This window comes from Sus scrofa, chromosome 10 (genome assembly GCF_000003025.6).
Source record: "Sus scrofa isolate TJ Tabasco breed Duroc chromosome 10, Sscrofa11.1, whole genome shotgun sequence".
NCBI classification, from domain to species: Eukaryota; Metazoa; Chordata; class Mammalia; order Artiodactyla; family Suidae; genus Sus; species Sus scrofa.
In genome coordinates this window covers 13,806,063-13,823,892 of record NC_010452.4, presented here as the reverse complement: position 1 = coordinate 13,823,892, position 17,830 = coordinate 13,806,063, and the positions used below count along the sequence as shown (strand labels likewise).

Genomic DNA, 17,830 nt, shown 5'->3' with positions numbered 1-17,830 from the left:
TGATCATTGTTAGCAAATAACTATTTTTCTCTTTGTGAGAAAGCAAAGGAATACATCTCTAAACACTATAGCATTGCCTGTTTTGTTTTTTTTTTCCTTTTTAGGGCCACACCTGGGGCATATGGAAGTTTCCAGGCTAGGGATTGAATTGGAGCTACAGCTACCACCTACACCACAGCCAGATCCAAGCCGTGCCTGTGATCTACACCATAGCTCATGGCAGCGCTGGATCTTTAACCCACTGAGCGAGGCCAGGGATCGAACCTGCCATCTTATGGATGCTATTTGAGTTTGTTTCTGCTGTATCACAACAGGAACTCCTTAAAACATCCTATATTCAATTAAAAAAATAGAAACTACCCAGAAGCTGATTTAATTATCTGTCAAAATGAAAATTACACATATGCTATAACCCAGTATACCTACTTGTAGACATTTATCCAAGAGATACATTCATGCATGTATATGTGTCATATATGCTAGGCTATTGCAACATTATTATAATAGCATATATTGGAATGGCATTTGAACCTTGATTCGGGATCTGGTTACATAAATTATGGTTCATCATTGCAAAGACATTTTATGTAGCAGTAAAATAAAAGAATGTAGCAGTACTATATAGAAGACTCTAGGACTTCCCAGTGTGGCTCAGCAGGAACCCCACTAGTACCCATGAGGATGCAGGTTCGATCCCTGGCCACTCTCAGTGGGTTAAAGATCCGGCTTGCTGTGAGCTGTGGTGTATGTAGTCATAGACGGGCTCGAATCCTGAGTTGCTGCAGCTGCAGTGTAGGCTGGCAGCTGTAGCTCCAATTCAGAAGAACCAAATTTGCTGGCACCTTGATCTTGGACTACCAGCCTCCAGGCTATGAGGAAATACATTTCTGCTGTTTAATCCCCACCCCCCTCCTTTCTATGACATTTTGTTATGGCAGCCAGAGCATGCCAAGATGAGATACCAATGTCATCAGAAAATTGTTCCACAAATTGCTGCTTGGCTGACAGCGAATCTGTTTTTGTTTTTTTTTCCCAGCTTCACCTTCAGCATGGGAAAGTTCCTGGGCCAGAAACTGAACTTGAGCCACAGCAGTGACAAAGCCAGATCCTTAACCCACTGAACCACCAGGGAACTCCTGTGAGACAAATTCTGACTTCAGAGAGGAAACGTGTCAGAGAGAACAGTAAGTCCCCCCCTTTTTTTAGGCTTTAATACATTTTGTATTTTATTTTATTTTATTTAATTTTATTTTTTGTCTTTTTGCCATTTCTTGGGCTGCTGCCTTGGCATATGGAGGTTCCCAGGCAAGGGGTCAAATCAGAGCTCTAGCCACCAGTCCACACCATAGCCACAGCAACGCGGGATCCGAGCCGCGTCTGCAACGTATACCACAGCTCATGGCAACACCGGATCCTTAACCCACTGAGCAAGCCCAGGGATCGAACCCTCAACCTCATGTTCCTAGGCAGATTCGTTAACCACTGAGCCATGACGGGAACTCTGTATTTTATTTTATTTTTAAGTGACTGATTTTTTTTTTAGTTGTTATTTCCCCATAATAAGCCCCTTTGAATTAATGGAACTGGAGTTCCCATCATGGCCCAGTGGTTAACAAATCTGACTAGCATCCATGAGGCAGGTTCAATCCCTGGCCTTTCTCAGTGGGTTAAGGATCTGGCATTGCTGTGAACTAGGGATGGGAGAGACCTTTTACTATACCATTAATAAAATGGTATTATAGGGAGTTCCCAGTATGGCACAGTGGGCTAATTATCTGGCTTGTTTCTGTGCAGGCACTGGTTCAATCCCTGACCTAGCACAGTGGGTTAAGATCTGGCATTGCTGCAGCAGTGGCGTGGGTCACAGCTGTGGCTCAGATTCAGTCCCTGGCCTGGGAACTTCCATATGCTGTGAAGCTGAAAAAGAATGGTATTATAATGATGAAATGGCAATTTGGAAAAGGGGGCAGGAATGGTGTGGCTAGGTTAGTCAGGTGAAGTCAGAGCGAGCAACAAAGGCAGAGAGGCTGACATTTTTCCTGTACATCTTTTGACTTTTGTACTGTGTGTATTACCTATAAAGTAATTCAGAAATGCTTGCTACCTTAAAATTTTTAAAGTTAAACACTGTAAGTTAGCGTCAGTGAGAAAGGCCCCTACCATTTACTGAGCGCGTACTGTGTGTGCAGGGCTGATATCTCCACTAACACTGACAAATCCTTTTTTCTTTTTTTTCAGGTTCCCAGGCTAGGGGTTTAATTGGAGCTACAGCTGCCGGCCTACACCACAGCCACAGCAACGTGGGATCTGAGCAGGGATTGCTAGTGTCTGAGCCATAAAGGGAACTCCTAATGACAAGTTCTTTGGGGGGGAAAATATATATAATTTTATAATATATATAATTTTATTTATATATTATTAAAAATAATTTTATGATTTTTATTTATAAATTAAATATTTGTATATTATTTTTTATAGTATATATATAAAACCCCCATTTTGTAGAGGAGACGCATATCAGAGGGGGTGGAAAACTCACTGAAGGCCACAGAGCTAGGGTATGGCACTCTTGCCAGGAAGGTGTGGGTGAACTGAAACGTGGGTCCTTATTTCTTCCTGTGTCCCCGACTCTCCTCAGTCCAGGGGGCCCCAGGGAGGGGCCGGCCTTGCTGATACTGAGGCCAAGCTGCTTGGGGAGGCCAGCGAGGGACCAATGCCTCCTCGGGGGTGTGTCTGGAGACCCCAAGGAGCCACATGGGCCCCCAGGTCTGGGGTCGGGGAGGCTGATGGGTGCAGGGGTGGGGCAGCCCAGGAGCAGCATTGGGGGCATTTCTGGAGCAGCACAGCAGTGCCTGCTCTGATCAGGGAAGGGACAGGAGTTCCCTTTCTCCCTGGAAATGCCCAGATTCAGGGCCCTGATCCAGAAGTGAATATGCCCCTGGCCTCCAGTCTTCATCCACCTCACAGTTCTCTTTGGTGCTGAGCCCAGGCTCTGGTCCAGCTGGTCAGAGGCTGCAGGATGACCTCTGACCTCATATTTTCTCATGGCCCTCAGGTGGCAGCCTGTACTCTGGTTGAGGTCAAATGCCAGCCCATTAGGGGAAGAGAGTGGTTGTGGGCACCTGGCTGGGCTCGTTACCTGCCCTCCTGCCTCCATCCTGATCATCCATCTCTCCAGGACTCTCTGGGGGCCAGTCTACTGCCCACACCCCAAGATGGCTGACTCACTGCCCTTACAGTACCCTCAGCTCTGGGCCTTAGTCAGGGGTAGGGACTCCCTCCCGATTTCCACGGCCCCTCTCCTCCCTCAAGATAGAAGCTGTGGCTCAGGGGCCACCTAACCATCTCCAGCCAGCTGACCTGGCGGGGTGTTGGGCCAGACAAAGGTGGGGGAGGATGGGTTCCTTCTTCTGCATGACAAAGGATGGAGGCTGCCCTCCCGCCAGAGGGCTAATCAGTCCATTGTCAAAAGTCTCCCAATCCACAATCTTTCCCTTCTTTTGGCCTCTGGCTAGGGTTGCCAGATTGAGCAAATAAAAATATAGGAAGTCCAGTGAAAGGTGAAATTTGAATTTCAGGAAAACAATGAATATCTTGTTAGTTTAAGTTTGTCCCAAATTGTGTCCTGTATTTTATTTGGCAGCCCCACCCCTGGCGGATTGCCCAAATGTTTTATTTCCCTGGTCAAACTCTTCAACTGTGCAAATCCACTTGGGGAAGCCACAGGAAATTGGGGGATGTGCCCCCTACTCCCACCTAACCCTGATCCCCTGGATTGAGTTGACAGGGTGAGCTTCACGGGGTCCAATGGGACTCAGGCTAGAAATAGCTTGAGGGTGTGGAAAGAACTCTGGGTTGGGAATCTGAAGACCTGACTTCCTGCAGGCATCCACTGCTAACTGTGAGCCTGGGGATGTTGCCTCTCTGAACTTTGGTTTTCCTGGTTGAAAAATTGGAGGAGGGGCTGTACTGGATGGTTTATTTCCAGCACTGATCTTTGAATCCAGGAACAGCCAAGGAAGAGGGAGAGGATAGGGTTCCTTATGGGACAAAACCCCGTTGGTACCGTTATCCCAGGCTCCCTAGACTAGGAAGTGACTCCTCCCCTCCCCAACACTGGGAAAGTCAATGGGTTTGAACCTTGGACAGCCCAGGAACTCAAGAGGCCCCAGGAGCCCTTTGAGCCCCAGGCTCCAAGCCCATCTCAGCAGGCAGGATTGGTCCTTAGCCAGAGATCCCCTGGCATCGAGTGGGCAGTTTAGCTGTAGCAAGGAAGAGGATTCGGTCTGCATAACAGGGACTGGAGTTTGCATTTTGACTCGGGTGACAGGGAATCTAGTCGAGAATGAGATCCTTTCTTCTTCTTCGGGAAATGAGCTTTTTAAATTTTTATTTTTATTTTTATTTTTTTGGCTTTTTAGGGCCGCTCTGCAGCATGGGGAGGTTCCCAGGCTAGGGGCCAAATCAAAGCTACAGCTGCTGGCCTATACCACAGCCACAGCAAAGCAGGATCCTTAACCCACTGAGCAAGGCCAGGGATCGAACCCGCAACCTCATGGTTCCTAGTTGGATTCGTTTCTGCTGTGTCACAATGGGAACGCCTAAATTTTTTTTTATTATTATAGTTGATTTACAATGTCCTGTCAATTTCAGCTGTACAGCAAAGTGACCCAGCCATACATATATATACATTCTTTTTCTCATATTATCTTCCATCATGTTCTATGACAAGTGACTGGATATCGTTGCCTTTGCTGTACAGCATGGAAACAGCTTTTTAACTGAGCAGGCACCCAAAGCCAAGGCAGAGGCTTGTGACCACAAAAATAGCCATCTGTCCACAGTCCAGACAGGCCTTTGTGCCCTTCTAGACAGCCCCCTCCTCGGGCTCAGGGAAACTGTCTGGCTGCTGAGCTCCCAGGAGGTCTGAGGGGTGTGACCTCCCTCCCTCCTTCCCTCCCTCCCTCCACCCAGGCCCAGCCCAGGGCCGCCTATAAAGCTGGCCCAGCCTGGCTCTCAGCACTCCAGCTGGGACCCTCCTGAGCCTCCTCCGGGGGCCACGTCCACTCTGCCCCTCCTTCTCGCCAGCAGCACCATGCGGGCCCTGTGGCTCTGCTGGGCACTCTGGGCACTGCCCCTGGCCGGCCCCGGGGCGGCCCTGACCGAGCAGCAGATCCTGGGCAGCCTGCTGCAGCAGCTGCACCTCAGCGAGGTGCCCGCCCTGGACAAGGCCGACGTGGACGGGCTGGTCATCCCTGCCCAGGTGCGGGCCCAGTACGTGGCCCTGCTGCAGCGCAGCCACGGGGCCCGCTCCCGGGGGAAGAGGTTCAGCCAGAACTTCCGAGGTGAGGCCCTCCCTCCCTGCTGCAGCCTGGTCCTGGTGGAGGGGGAGGGCTGAGACTGGATGTGGCTGCTCTGGGAGGCTGGGGGGGGGGGGTCCAGGCCCAGGGGGCGTTGGGGGGGCGGCAGCGGCGGCGGCAGGGGTGGGGAACCATGGTCCGTGAGGATGGCTGGGCCGGGGCCCTGGTCTCTGCCTGGGCTGAGGGCACCACCCTTCAGGGCCAGGAGGAACCGTGCCAGGCCGGACAGACCTCATGGGGTGGGAAAGCACAGTGGAAAAGGGGGACGGGAGAAGACGCACCGTGGAGGTGACTTTGTGCTGGGGACAAAGAGACGGTTGCCTTCGAGTGAAACCATCTCTGGGTTCAGTTCCCAGCTCTGACACTTGTTGTTTTCCTTTGGACAAGTCGCCCAACAGCCCTGAGCCTGTTTGTGTTTCTGGAAGTGAGGTCAAATGAGCTCAGACCACTTCCCAGACTTGTAAGGCACCAGGTCTGAATCTGTTGCATTCTCTCACCTCCCCGGTGCTGGGGCTCACCTCCTGGGCGCCCAGAGACAGATCAGGTGGGGTGCCTGGGGACCTGAACACCTCAGAAGGGAGGGTGTTGGCCATGTGGCTGACTGGTCTGGGCAAGTGTTGTCACCTGGAGCCTCAGGTGTTGGGGACACGTGACTGGTGCCCCTGAGGAGGGGGTTGGGCCCACACTGGCCATTTCCCTCAGGGCTCAGTGGCCCCACAGGGGTTGTTTACAGGCCACTGGCTCCTCTTCCTCCTTTTGGGGACATTTCACTGGGCGCCCCTCACCAGGCAGGGAAATGAAAGTAAATTCAGGGCTCTGCCCCTGCTTCTTAGGAAAAGCCAGTTCCAGCGGGTGACCATAGAGTTCCAGCAGTGGGTCCTCTGCCCCCCGCCCTCCCTTCCCCCTGGGGCCCCTTTGCCCAATGAAGGCAGCCAGTCTCTAGTTGTCGCTTGAAGCCCCAGTGCTTGCTCAGTGTTCCAAAGCTGCACCTACCGGCTGAGGGTGGAGGCTGCCAGTAAACAAGCCCCAACCCCAGACGATGGTTTTGGAGACAGGCTTGGCCCTAAGAGTGTTTCTTTCTTCCTTTTTTCCCCTTAGGGCAGCACCTGCAGCATATGGAAGTTTCCAGGCTAGGGGTTGAATAGGAGCTGCAGCTGCCGGCCTACACCACAGCCACACCAACGCCAGATCCTTAACCTACTGAGCCACAATGGGAACTCCCCTAACAGTGTTTCTGAGAATGGAGATGCCCTCTTTCTGTCCTGCACCATCAGTTTCCCAGCTTCTAATGCCCCTCTCCCCAAGCGGCATTACTGGGGCAAATCTTGCTCACTGGCTCTAGGCCCTGCATCCTCAGAGTTCCCCCGGTAGCCACAGGGGCCCCGCTGACCCCCACTCGTGTCCGCAGAGGTGGTTGGCAGGTTCCTGCTGTCCGAGGCCTCCACGCACCTGCTGGTGTTCGACATGGAGCAGCGGCTGCCGCCCCACAGCGAGCTGGTGCAGGCGGTGCTGCGCCTCTTCCAGGAGCCGGTCCCCAAGGCCGCGCTCCGCCGGCACGAGCGGCTCTTCCCGCGCAGCGACCGCGCCCGGGTCACCGTCCAGTGGCTGCACATCCGCGAGGACGGCTCCAACCGCACCTCCCTCATCGACTCCAGGTGGGGAGCTGGGGGCTGGGGTGCGTTTAGGAGGGAAGAGGAGGGGGCCTGGCCGGGGGCGGGAGGCAGGGAGCGGGGAGAGGGAGGGGCGGCAGGGTCCCGGCCCCGGGGCGTGTGGGAGAGGGGCTCCCGGGGCTGCCCCGAGCCGTCGCGGTCCCCACCGCTCAGCGCGGGCCTGTCTCGCTGTGGTGTCGCAGGCTGGTGTCCATCCACGAGAGCGGCTGGCAGGCCCTGGACGTGACGGAGGCGGTGACCTTCTGGCAGCAGCTGCGCCGGCCCCGGCAGCCGCTGCTGCTGCAGGTGTCTGTGCAGCGGGAGCCCCCGGGCCCGCGGGGCTCGGACGCCCACAGGCTGGTCCGCTTCGCCTCCCAGGGGCCGTCGGGCGGCGGGCAGGGGGAGCCGCAGCTGGAGCTGCACACCCTGGACCTCAGGGACTACGGGTAGGCACTGCGGGTCAAACTAATGAACCTGAATAATGAGACAAATGGGGAAATTGAACTTACTTTGAAGGGGGTAATGGTTCAGGGAGCTACGGAATGCATGAATATATAAAATCTCTGCTTCCACTCTTAGGAGTACATTAGGAATAATATTAGCTCTACTTATTTTGGAGTTATTTCTAGTTATCTGTCTTTATCACAAATAACCAGCATTGGACCTTTATGAGAGATGGGTCATCGGTCTCCCTCCAGATGCCCCACTGAGCCCCACCCTGGGCTCCCTGACCTCTGCCCTCCCAGCCGACCTCTGACTCTGGCCCTCCTTGCCTCCCACAGAGCTCAGGGAAATTGTGACCCGAAGGCGCCAGTGACCGAGGGCACCCGCTGCTGCCGCCAGGAGATGTACATTGACCTGCAGGGGATGAAATGGGCTGAGAACTGGGTCCTGGAGCCCCCGGGCTTCCTGGCCTATGAGTGTGTGGGCACCTGCCAGCAGCCCCCCGAGCCCCTGGCCTTCAGGTGGCCATTTCTGGGGCCTCGCCAGTGCATCGCCTCGGAGACAACCTCGTTGCCCGTGATCGTCAGCATCCAGGAGGGCGGCAAGCCCAGGCCCCAGGTGGTCAGCCTGCCCAACATGAGGGTGAAGAGTGCAGCTGTGCCTGGGATGGGGCGCCCGTGCCAAGGAAGCTGGAGCCGTAGGCACAGCATGCAGCCATAGAGAGACTTGGCTTCCGTGTGTGTCAGCAATGTTCTAGGGCACCAGGAGAGATGGGGGTTATTGAGCTGCCAATGACACATACTCTGGGCTTTCTACTGGACTCTTCTGACCAGTCAGTTCACCCCCTAATTTGTTTCCCAGGAACAAGACTCTCTGGCCACTGGTTAGCCCCCACCCAGTCTTCGTTCTTCTTGACTGCACTGTATTATTCAGCGCACTGTATCCTAAGCACTTACCTGTGTAGATTTTGTAACCTAAGAGCAGAAACCCCAGTCTGTCATTGTTACCCTGTCCTGTCACTGGCTCTGGGCTGAGCTTGGTGCTATGGGTGGGAGATGGGGCTGCTACTCTGGGCTTAAAACCTAGGGTCAAGTATGGGCTGTGCAATCCCAACTCAGATACTAAGAGAATTCTGCAAGAGGTAAAGAAAACCCATTTTATTCTGTATTTCTGTTTTACCCAGTACCCTGCAAATTGTGAGGAAACAGAAAATTCTATCAGGATTAGGTCAATCAGATAAGAAAACTTAAGGAAAGAGCTAAAAAAAAAAAAAAAAAAAAAAACTTGTTCAAGTTCTCAGTTAGGGACTTGCCTTATGGCTCACAACTTAACTACATGGTGTTGCTTCTGTAGTGGCTGTGGCTTGACCCCTGGCTCGGGAAATCTCACATGCAACAGGTGTGGCCACTTGTTTGAAAAAAAGTCTCAGTTAAGTAATACAGGACACGAGGTTTGAAATGAATTGATTCTAGTGTGCCTGTCTTCAGAACCAAGACCGAAAAAATTTCTGTCATAGTTGCTATTTTTACTTTGGCACAGCAAGTGGGCTTTATTTCAATTCTACTTGACACAAAATTTAAAATCATCATCAGCTGGGGTTAATAGATGCAAACTATGACCAAAATCATCAGCTGGTGTTAATGCAAACTATTGCCTGTTGAGTGGATAAGCAATGAGATCCTGCTGTATAGCACTGGGAACTAGATCTAGTCACTTATGGTGGAGCATGATGGAGGATAATGTGAGAAAAATGTATATATGTATGTGTGACTGGGTCAGTTTGCTGTACAGTAGAAAACTGACAGAACACTGTAAACCAGCTATAACGCAAAAAATAAAAATCATTTAAAAAACCCCCAATATCATCAGTACTACAAGACTATGGGTCACTCCTTTAGATTTCGGGGCAAATAAAGGGAGCAAATGTTAATAGGCTGAATATAAGATTTAATTTTTTAAAATTAATTTTTCAGTTAATTAAAAATTTGTCCTGGAAGGGCAAAGGCTGGCTGAGCGCAGGCCCAAGGACCAGCTCCAGGAAAGGACTAGCGGCTGGGGGTGGGGGAGAAGGAGGAAGCCAGATGGGACAGAGAAGGACTGTTGAGGAAACTGGAGACATCCCCACCCCCACCCCACAGCAGACAGCCACAGGCTGGTGCTGGCTTCGTGGGAGGGAGGGGAGGAAATTTTCCCATCCCAAGGAAAGATGAAAGCCCAGAACTGGAGGAGAGCTCAGAGACCCTGCAAAAGTGTACAGGTGCGGAGTGAAGGGCTGTTGAGGATTTACAGAGTTTTAGCGCTAGAAAGGAGCTGAGAGGAAGCTTTGGCCCAACCCCCTCGCGTTGCAGGTGTGGAAACCGAGGCGGGAGGAGGATGGCAATTTGCTGCAGCTGGCAGGCGATGCTCTTCCGCTTCCCTGGGAGTGCGGTCCTCACTGAACCCTGACCTGCGTCTTGCCAGCACACACCTCGGCGCCCTCGGGCAGCTTCCAGTCCAGTAGCAGAGGCCTCTGGCTCATAGGAAACACTTTGCGACCCAGCTGGGGGAGATACGCCGCGCTTAGCGAGCTGGACTAGATCGGTGTCCCCAGGTACGGGGAGTACTCGCTTTGGCTCCAGAGGACCGCTGAAAACACTGCGACCTCATTTGGGGCCAAACATAGGACCCCTCAGGGTTTCACTCTCCGGCTCTTAGAGCGGTGGGGGAGCCGTGGCCTTTCGCAGCGGGCGTCCGGTGACCGCTGGCTGAGCCCGGCCAGACTTCCCATCCTCAAACTTTCGGGCCGTTGGAGGAAATTCGGTGCAAAACAGCATAATCAAGAAGGTTTGCCGATATTCTCCCCGAACACGCCCTGCCCGTGACCACCCTGTGCTTGGCCCGGGGCTCCCCGAAGTGCCCGGGAAGGGGGACGCGCCCGGAGGCTGGGGAGGGGAATTAGCTCTGGCGGTGCCCTCCTCGGTTCCGGGACACGAGCGGGCAGGGCCGGGGCCTGCAGCTTGCCCGCAGGAGCTGCGAGGGCTAGCAGCGGCCCCGACGCCAGGCCGGGGCGGAGGATCACGGAGGGGCGCAGGGCCCCAGGCGCGGGAGGCGGCGGCGAGGCAGAAGCCAGCGCGGGCGAAGCTGCAAATTGGGAGAGCTGCGGAGGTGCGCATGCGCGGGAGATGCCGGAGTTTCACTTTGTAACTTTTAAGTGATTGAGACACCGCCCGCCCGGCCGAGTGGAGCCTGAAAATTTCTCCGGGCCTCGCTGGACCGCCGCACCGCCACCGCCGCAGGTAAAGGAGAAGGGGTGTTGAGGGGACCGGGGTGGGGTGGAGAATGTCGCCCTCCGCCTTTCCCGGGACCCTCGGGACCTGGGTCTGCGTCGGGGTGCCACGTCTAGTGTCCGGTTCCGGGGCGCGGTCCTCCCGCCTCTCCCGCCCGGAGTCCGGAGCAGGGGAGAACAGGGTGAGTGGGAGGATAGGGAAGGTGCCCGGGCCGCGCAGACCCCGAGCCGGCGCCTCCCCAGCTTCCCTGACTTTTCTGGACTGCCCCTTCTCCAGCTTTTCGCTATTGCGGCCGATCCCTTCCTCCTCCCCCACCCCGCCTTTGGGGATTTGTCAGCTGGAGTCGACCTTCCAGCCTAACCCGGAGCGCAGCCTAGGGCCCGTCTTTCTCTGACCTTGCGAGGTATGCAAAGCGAGGCGAGTCTGGGAAAGGGCCAGGCGTCTGTGTCCCCTGCTGCTGGGGCTTCCCTTTCAGTCACCACTCCATGCGACCCAGGGGGAGACCCGAGGAGGGAAGCTGGGGGTAGGGAGGGGGGAGGAGAGCGAGGAGAGCTCAGCGAGGAAACCCAAAACGCCGAGGTTCCAGTACCTGAGAAGCCTGGCTACCTGAGACTCCGCGGTGGCCGAGAGCCGGAGTCCACAGCGTGGGACACAGAATGACACTCCCCCGCCCCTCGCCCCCCAGCTTCCTTCCGCACTCACCTTGTGTGGCTGTGTCCCAGCCCCGGCAGGGTTGAGGGTTTGAGGTTAAGCCAGTGGATTGTGTACACCAGTCCCAGTTCAGTGGGTGCATGGAGGCTGCGGAGGCTTCCTGGGGTCTTCCTCCCGCCCTGGCTCCCACAGGATCACAGACTGTCACTGGGAATGAACAAGGTTCCAGGTCATCTCTTCCTGGAGAAATGCCCAATATGCCGGCCTTCTCCCTCCTGCTGGCCCCTTATCTTTCCACCTTCTTCCGTCCTCTGACACCTGTCCCAGTCCTGAGTCTGCCGTAGGTGGATGTGTGTGCAGAAGGAGAGGCTTCCTTTTCCCTTCACACACCTCTTGTCTAGTTTGGGGACAAATGCCCTCCCCCAGCTGTTTATTGGGGTTTCACAGGGAAAATATCAGATGGGGGCTGCTATTGTGTTTCCCATTGTCTGGAGAGGTGACTTTGTAAAAGCAAACAGATTTTGAGTGCCCGCTAGGGCTCTGCCCTGACTGAGCGCTTTAAGGGGCATTGTCTCAGGTGTGTGCCTCCCACCAGCCCTGCAGGAGAAACATCGTGGTCCCCGTTTTATAGAGAAGGAAGCCAAGGCATAGAGTTAAGCCATTTGTCTAAGCTGTGGGGTGCCAACAGCTTAACTCCAGAGCCCACTCAGTTGATAGAGCGGGGAGCCCTGCCTCCCACTGCAGCCAGATGCTCTGCCATTCCCTTGGTGCTCCAGGGCTAGTGTCTACGGAGGTAAAGGTTGTCCAGGACCGTTGGTGGGGCTTTAAGGAGAGGTTTGCAGCATATGGAGGTTCCCAGGCTAGGGGTCCAACTGAAGCTGTAGCCACCAGCCTACATCACAGCCATAGCAACACAGGATCCCAGCCTCGTCTGTGGGCTACAACACAGCTCACGGCAATACCAGATCCTTAACCCACTGAGCGAGGCCAGGGATCGAACCCGCTTCCTCATGGCTACTAGTTGAGTACATTAACCAGTGAGCCACGATGGAAACTCCTGCAACCTACAATCTAGAACATCAGAGTCAGCTGTTGTGGCAGGAGGCCTGGAGCTGCTTGTTATCCTGCTATCAGGGTAATAAAGTCGGAAGATTTGGTGATGATAAAACCACCCTGAATTTGTAAGAGCCAACAATGCTCGCACACTTCCTGCAGCGTTCTGCTGCCATTTCTGGCAGGGAGGCCTGGAGCTCTTCAGGTGTGCTGCAGGGGACAGGCCTTGCTGCCAGCTTGGGTGGGCAGGGGGTTACTGTTGGTGGTTGACTTCTCTTGCAATTTTGGAATCACCTGTTGGATTGGGTTCTGTCCCACTGGCCACAGCCAGACTCTGGGGTGTACAAGGGCTGAACTTTGGGTTGGGTCCCGAGTCACCTGCTGCTCATCTGGGCCTCAATGGTAATCCTTGGCTTTCCTGAACAGAGGGGATGAGCAGCGAGCTCTTTGGAAGGCATGGATAAGACTAGGAGATGGCTGGATATTGCTTGCAGGTTTGTCTTCTGCCCAGCACTGTCAGGCTTTCACCCCCTGAGTCTGCTCTCTCCTGGTCACTGCCAGCTGTCCCCTTCTCCCCACCTCTGGCTCTCTGAACCTGGCAGGGTTCCCAGCTGCTCCTCCAGAGCATGGTGCTGGGGAGGATGTAGGGGGCCCGGTCCTGGAAGACCACGATGCTTCAGCCGAATCTGGCCTCTATGCGCTGAACAGGCATGGACACAAACTAGAGTTAACCACAAAGTTCTGGAAGAGACTGTGGGCCCCCAAAGCTGTGCTCTCACCTGAGCACCTCACCTGGAAGGGACAGACAGGACAGGCCACCTCAGGGGAGTCTGGAGGTCACCTCCCAGGCTAGTGGCATTTCTTGACTAACCTTACTGAGTCCTTATCACATCTTGTGAAACCACCCAGGAGAGACTGTTTGACTTAGAGGTGTGACAGGCTGAAGGAGGAAGCCATTGGTACCTGCCTCCCATGGGGCCTCTGCTCCCCCAAAGCTTGGCACCAAGCTGCCTTGGGAGGGTCATCCCGCCCTGACCCCGCCACAGCAGCAGCCCCTGTCCAGGGACCATGTTCCCTCTGTGAGCATTTTATGGGGATGTTTTTTCTTCCCACTTCACTTCTCAAGCCTTCCTTGTTTGTTCTGCTGCTTTCCTTCTTCCTGGTTCTAGCCTTCGCAGTAGCAGCTACCCTTGGGCCTCGTATGAGGTCTGGGACTCCATCTTGCCAGGAGCCCACAGCTGCCAGCACTTCTGTTCGGGCAGGATCACTGCCCGGACCCCAGCAGGGCCTCCAGCCATTGGACGAGAGGGGAGAGGCTGGAGCCTCAGGTGATGCCAGGGAGGAGAGAGGAGTGTGGACCCTCCGTGGCTGGAGGAGTCTGGGCGGGAGCCTATAGGGAAGACCCAAAGTTCCCTGTGAGCGTTTGACTTCAAAGACATGGGGGCAGGTGTGAGTGTGGGGCGAGTGTGCTGAAGAACCCCTGGCCTGCATGACGGCAGCTCCCCTGTGACCCTGCCATCTGGGTTCCTTCAGGGAAGTCTGCAAAGGCCAGTGTCCCATGACCCGGATCCGCAAGGCCCTGAAGGCAATGAGCGGCGGGCCCAAGGTAGCTTGGGAGGTAGCCGGGGCTGCGGTGGCTTTTGCTGGAGCCAGCGTCCACTGAGGCTCTCTCCTGGGGACTCATCCACAGCCCTTCCTTCCCTGGGGCGTCTGGTAAGTGTGGGGACAGGGAGGAGGGGCAGGCTTTTGCCGAGCTGTGTCAGGCTGGGCGTTCCCCTGGGGCGGCGCCATTGGGTGGGGTGCAGAGGAGGGAAGGGAGAACCATCTGTCTCCCAGAGGCAGCTTGGTAGCTCTGCCGTCGCACCTCCAGCCACTGCCAGGTCTCTCACAGCGAGGAGAGAGCCACTTGGCCTTCTGGGAATTCTCCCACACCCTGGGACCCGCCGCCTCCCCCCACCCATCCTGTACTTCCTGTCATGGGTGCGTGGGTGTGTGTGTGTGTGTGTGACTGTCCCCAACCCAGTCGTCCCAGGGGCCAGAATTGGGGATCAGCTCTCCCCATCACATACCATGTTGGTAGTACTCAGTAGTCCAAGTATCTGTTCTCTGTACCTTTGCTTATTGTCCCCAAGATTTTTGTCCTTGTAACAGGTAGAAAGACCAGACCTAGGTCAAGTCCCCTGGGGATCTAGTTTATTCATTTATTTATTTTTGCTTTTTCAGAGCCGCACCCGCGGCCTATGGAGGTTCCCAGGGTAGGGGTCGAATCGGAGTTATAGCTGCCGGCCTACACCACAGCCACAGCAGTGCCGGATCCTTAACCCAGAGCAGGGCCAGAGATTGAATCCGCGTCTTCATGGACACCAGTCAGATTTGTTTCCACTGTGCCACAACCAGAACTCCTATTTATTTATTTTAAAAATTATGTTCATTTTATTTTTAGATTTTTTTTAACTTGTTTATTTAGCCACACCTGTAGCATGCGGAAGTTCCCAGGCAAGGGATCGAACCCACGCCACAGCAGTGATAGCACTAGATCCTTAACTACTAGGCCATAGGGAACTCCCGGTTTAACCAGATTTAAGGAGGTGGGACCTTGAGAGGAAGGGGGTTGCTGAGCATTTTTCCAGACTCTTCTGCCACAGACAGTGTGAAATGCAAGCTGGAATGTGGGCACTAACTCCGGTGGACCTTTGGTGCTCGGAGATTTCCATTAGTTTCGGTTGAGTTACTAGGAGCCTCAGAAAGGGAGGGTCAGCGACCAGCCTGGAACAATATTTGTTTTGGAAATGCTGGACCTTCCAGTAAGAACAAGGTACCCAGGAGTGCAGGCATGAGAGGGTGGAGCCGGGGAGCGCTCCGGGGGATCACGATGGGTGACTCAGGGGCCCTTCTCCTCCCTCTAGATCACCCCCCTTTCCTTCTCTGTCATCTCCTGTCTGCCACTCCATTCCCAGATTTTATTTTATTTTTTATTTTTTATTTTTTTGTCTTTTTTTTGCCATTTCTTGGGCCGCTGTCTCGGCATATGGAGGTTCCCAGGCTAGGGCTTGAATCAGAGCTGTAGCCACTGGCCTACGCCAGAGCCACAGCAACGCGGGATCCGAGCCGCGTCTGCGACCTACACCACAGCTCACAGCAATGCCAGATCGTTAACCCACTGAGCAAGGCCAAGGGATCAAACCTGCAACCTCATGGTTCCTAGTCGGATTCGTTAACCACTGCGCCACAACAGGAACTCCCCATTCCCAGATTTTAATCCCTCACTAACATGTAAATGTGCACGCATATGTGCACACATGTGTATTTGTGTAGCCAACTGTAGAGGGAGTGTGGCATAGTAGAAAGAGAGCTGGTATCTGGGACCCAGGAGGCTGGGTCTGAGACCTGACTCCACCCCAACCAGCTCCTTAATTTTTTTTTTTTTTTTTTTTTTTTTGTCCTTTAGGGCTGCACTTGTGGCATATGGAGGTTTCCAGGCTAGGGGTCCAATTGAAGCTGTAGCTGCCGGCCACCAACAGCCACAGCAACGTGGGATCCGAGCCACATCTGCAACCTACACCACAGCTCCCAGCAGTGCCAGATCCTCAACCCACTGAGTGAGGCCAGGGACTGAGCCCCCATCCTCATGGATGCTAGTCAGGTTCGCTAACTGCTGAGCCACAATGGGAACTCCAAGCTCCTTAATCTTAAAGGAAATTGCAGGCTTCCGAGCCTGGGTTTCCAAGTATATGGAGTGAGCCCGTCTCTGAGGCCCCTGCCTGACATCCCATCAACTCAGGTCTGTGGCTCACATGGGTCACCAGTTGTTGCCCTTCCTCCTCCTCTGCTGATTCCTCCTCCCCCCTCCCTTTGTGCCCCCCCCAACTGTGCTCCAGACCTCCCAGGGGCTCCCACAGGAGTGACTTCCCAGCAGAAGTGCCTGAGGTTGGAGGGGCTTGCATCTCTCAGCAGACACCACAGCAGCCCCTGTCCTTCCCTTCCCTCCTATTCACCCAACCCCCGGGGGGAGGTGCCAGCTGTGTCCTGCCTGAGCCACTCGCCCCATCCTTCTGACCCTTGGCCGTCCCCACAATGGAGCTATTCTCTGTAGATGCTGCAGGGCAAACGAGGTCGGGCATCTGCTTTTCCCGGATCCCTGTGCCCCACGGGCCCACAGAGGAGACACCCGCCTTGGCTGCGCCAGCGGAGGCAGTGGACACCGCGGGGGAGCTGGAGCCCTGACCCTCTGCCCGGTCCCGTTCTCCAGGGAGGACACGCACCATGACTGACTCCCCGTTCCTGGAGATGTGGCCATCCAGGGCGGTGGCCATCCGCGAGCGCCTGGGCATCGGCGACCAACGCAATGACTCCTACTGCTACAACTCGGCCAAAAACAGCACCGTGCTCCAGGGGGTCACCTTCGGTGGCATCCCCACTGTCCTGTTCATAGACGTCACCTGCTTCCTGGTGAGACTCCTCATGAATCATGTCACTTATTTAACTCCCCACCCTGCCTCCATCCCCAGGGCTTTCTGGGAAGCTCAGGTGAGGAGCCAGACATCCCTGGAGTCAAGTCTCAGCTTTGTCACCTTGGGCATGTGACAATGGGCATCAGTTTTTGCTCTGTAAAATGGAGGTAATAATTCTGATGTTGCAGAGAACTGGAGAAGGTTAAAGGAGGCAATATTTGGAAAGAAGGTACATCGCTCTTCTTTAGATTACTGCCATTATTACTGCGTTATCAGCCCGCCCTGTGTCTGAGGCCCTCGGGAAGGGGTGAGAGGTGTGAATGGAGCATGTGGGTTCCCACTAAAGCAGTGGCAATGCCCAATGTAGAAATATCCCACCCTGCTCCCCACCCGCGGTCCTGGACTTCGGAGAGGATCAGACGTGGAGAAAACCGGAGTTCCCATCATGGCTCAGCAGGAGTGAATCTAACTAGCAATCACGAGGATGCAGGTTTGATCCCTGGCCTCACTCAGTGGCTTAAGGATCCAGTATTGCCGTGAGCTGTGGTGTAGGTCACAGACGTGGCTAGGATCTGGCGTGGCTGTGGCTACAACTCCAATTTGACCCCTAGCCTGGGAACCTCCATGTGCTGCGGGTGCTGCCCCTGTCCCCCCCAAAAAAAACAAAAGGCCTGGGTCCCTTCATGTTGTAGAGGATCAGACGTGGAGAAAACTAGGGAAAGCTGATGTCACTTCATCCGTGCTGACCCTCACAGGTGGCCTTTCTTTAATTCAGACCTCCTGTTCCCAAAGACTTCCCCCCTCAATTTGAAATATGCCATCTTCTTCCCTAGACCTGCTTGCACTTGCTCGGTGAAATTTACTGGGGCTGGTCGGTTCTCTGAGTACATGGGGCAAGGGGGCGAGGAGGTAGACCTCTTGGTCCGCTTTGGGCCAGAGGCTTGGTGGGGCCTGGA

The 17,830-nt window shown here is 54.7% G+C and overlaps 2 protein-coding genes across 7 annotated transcripts in view; both read left to right on the top strand.

Moving 5' to 3' along the window:
• On the top strand, positions 4,644-8,736 carry LOC100524517 (left-right determination factor 2). The gene is given in 5 exon segments (XM_003130541.4): positions 4,644-5,345; positions 6,769-7,015; positions 7,213-7,455; positions 7,792-8,096; positions 8,099-8,736. Coding segments are annotated over 5 exon segments (1,101 nt in total). The 5' UTR covers positions 4,644-5,095; the 3' UTR covers positions 8,155-8,736.
• TMEM63A (transmembrane protein 63A) overlaps positions 9,451-17,830 on the top strand; it is a 42,648-nt gene continuing 34,268 nt past the window's right edge. Inside the window, exons 1-4 of one of the 6 annotated variants that reach the window (XM_021064006.1) lie at positions 9,452-10,728; positions 10,996-11,122; positions 13,957-14,136; positions 16,673-16,872. In XM_021064006.1, the coding sequence (XP_020919665.1) occupies positions 16,687-16,872 (186 nt within the window). In that variant the 5' untranslated portion in view covers positions 9,452-10,728; positions 10,996-11,122; positions 13,957-14,136; positions 16,673-16,686. 6 annotated transcript variants of the gene reach the window in all.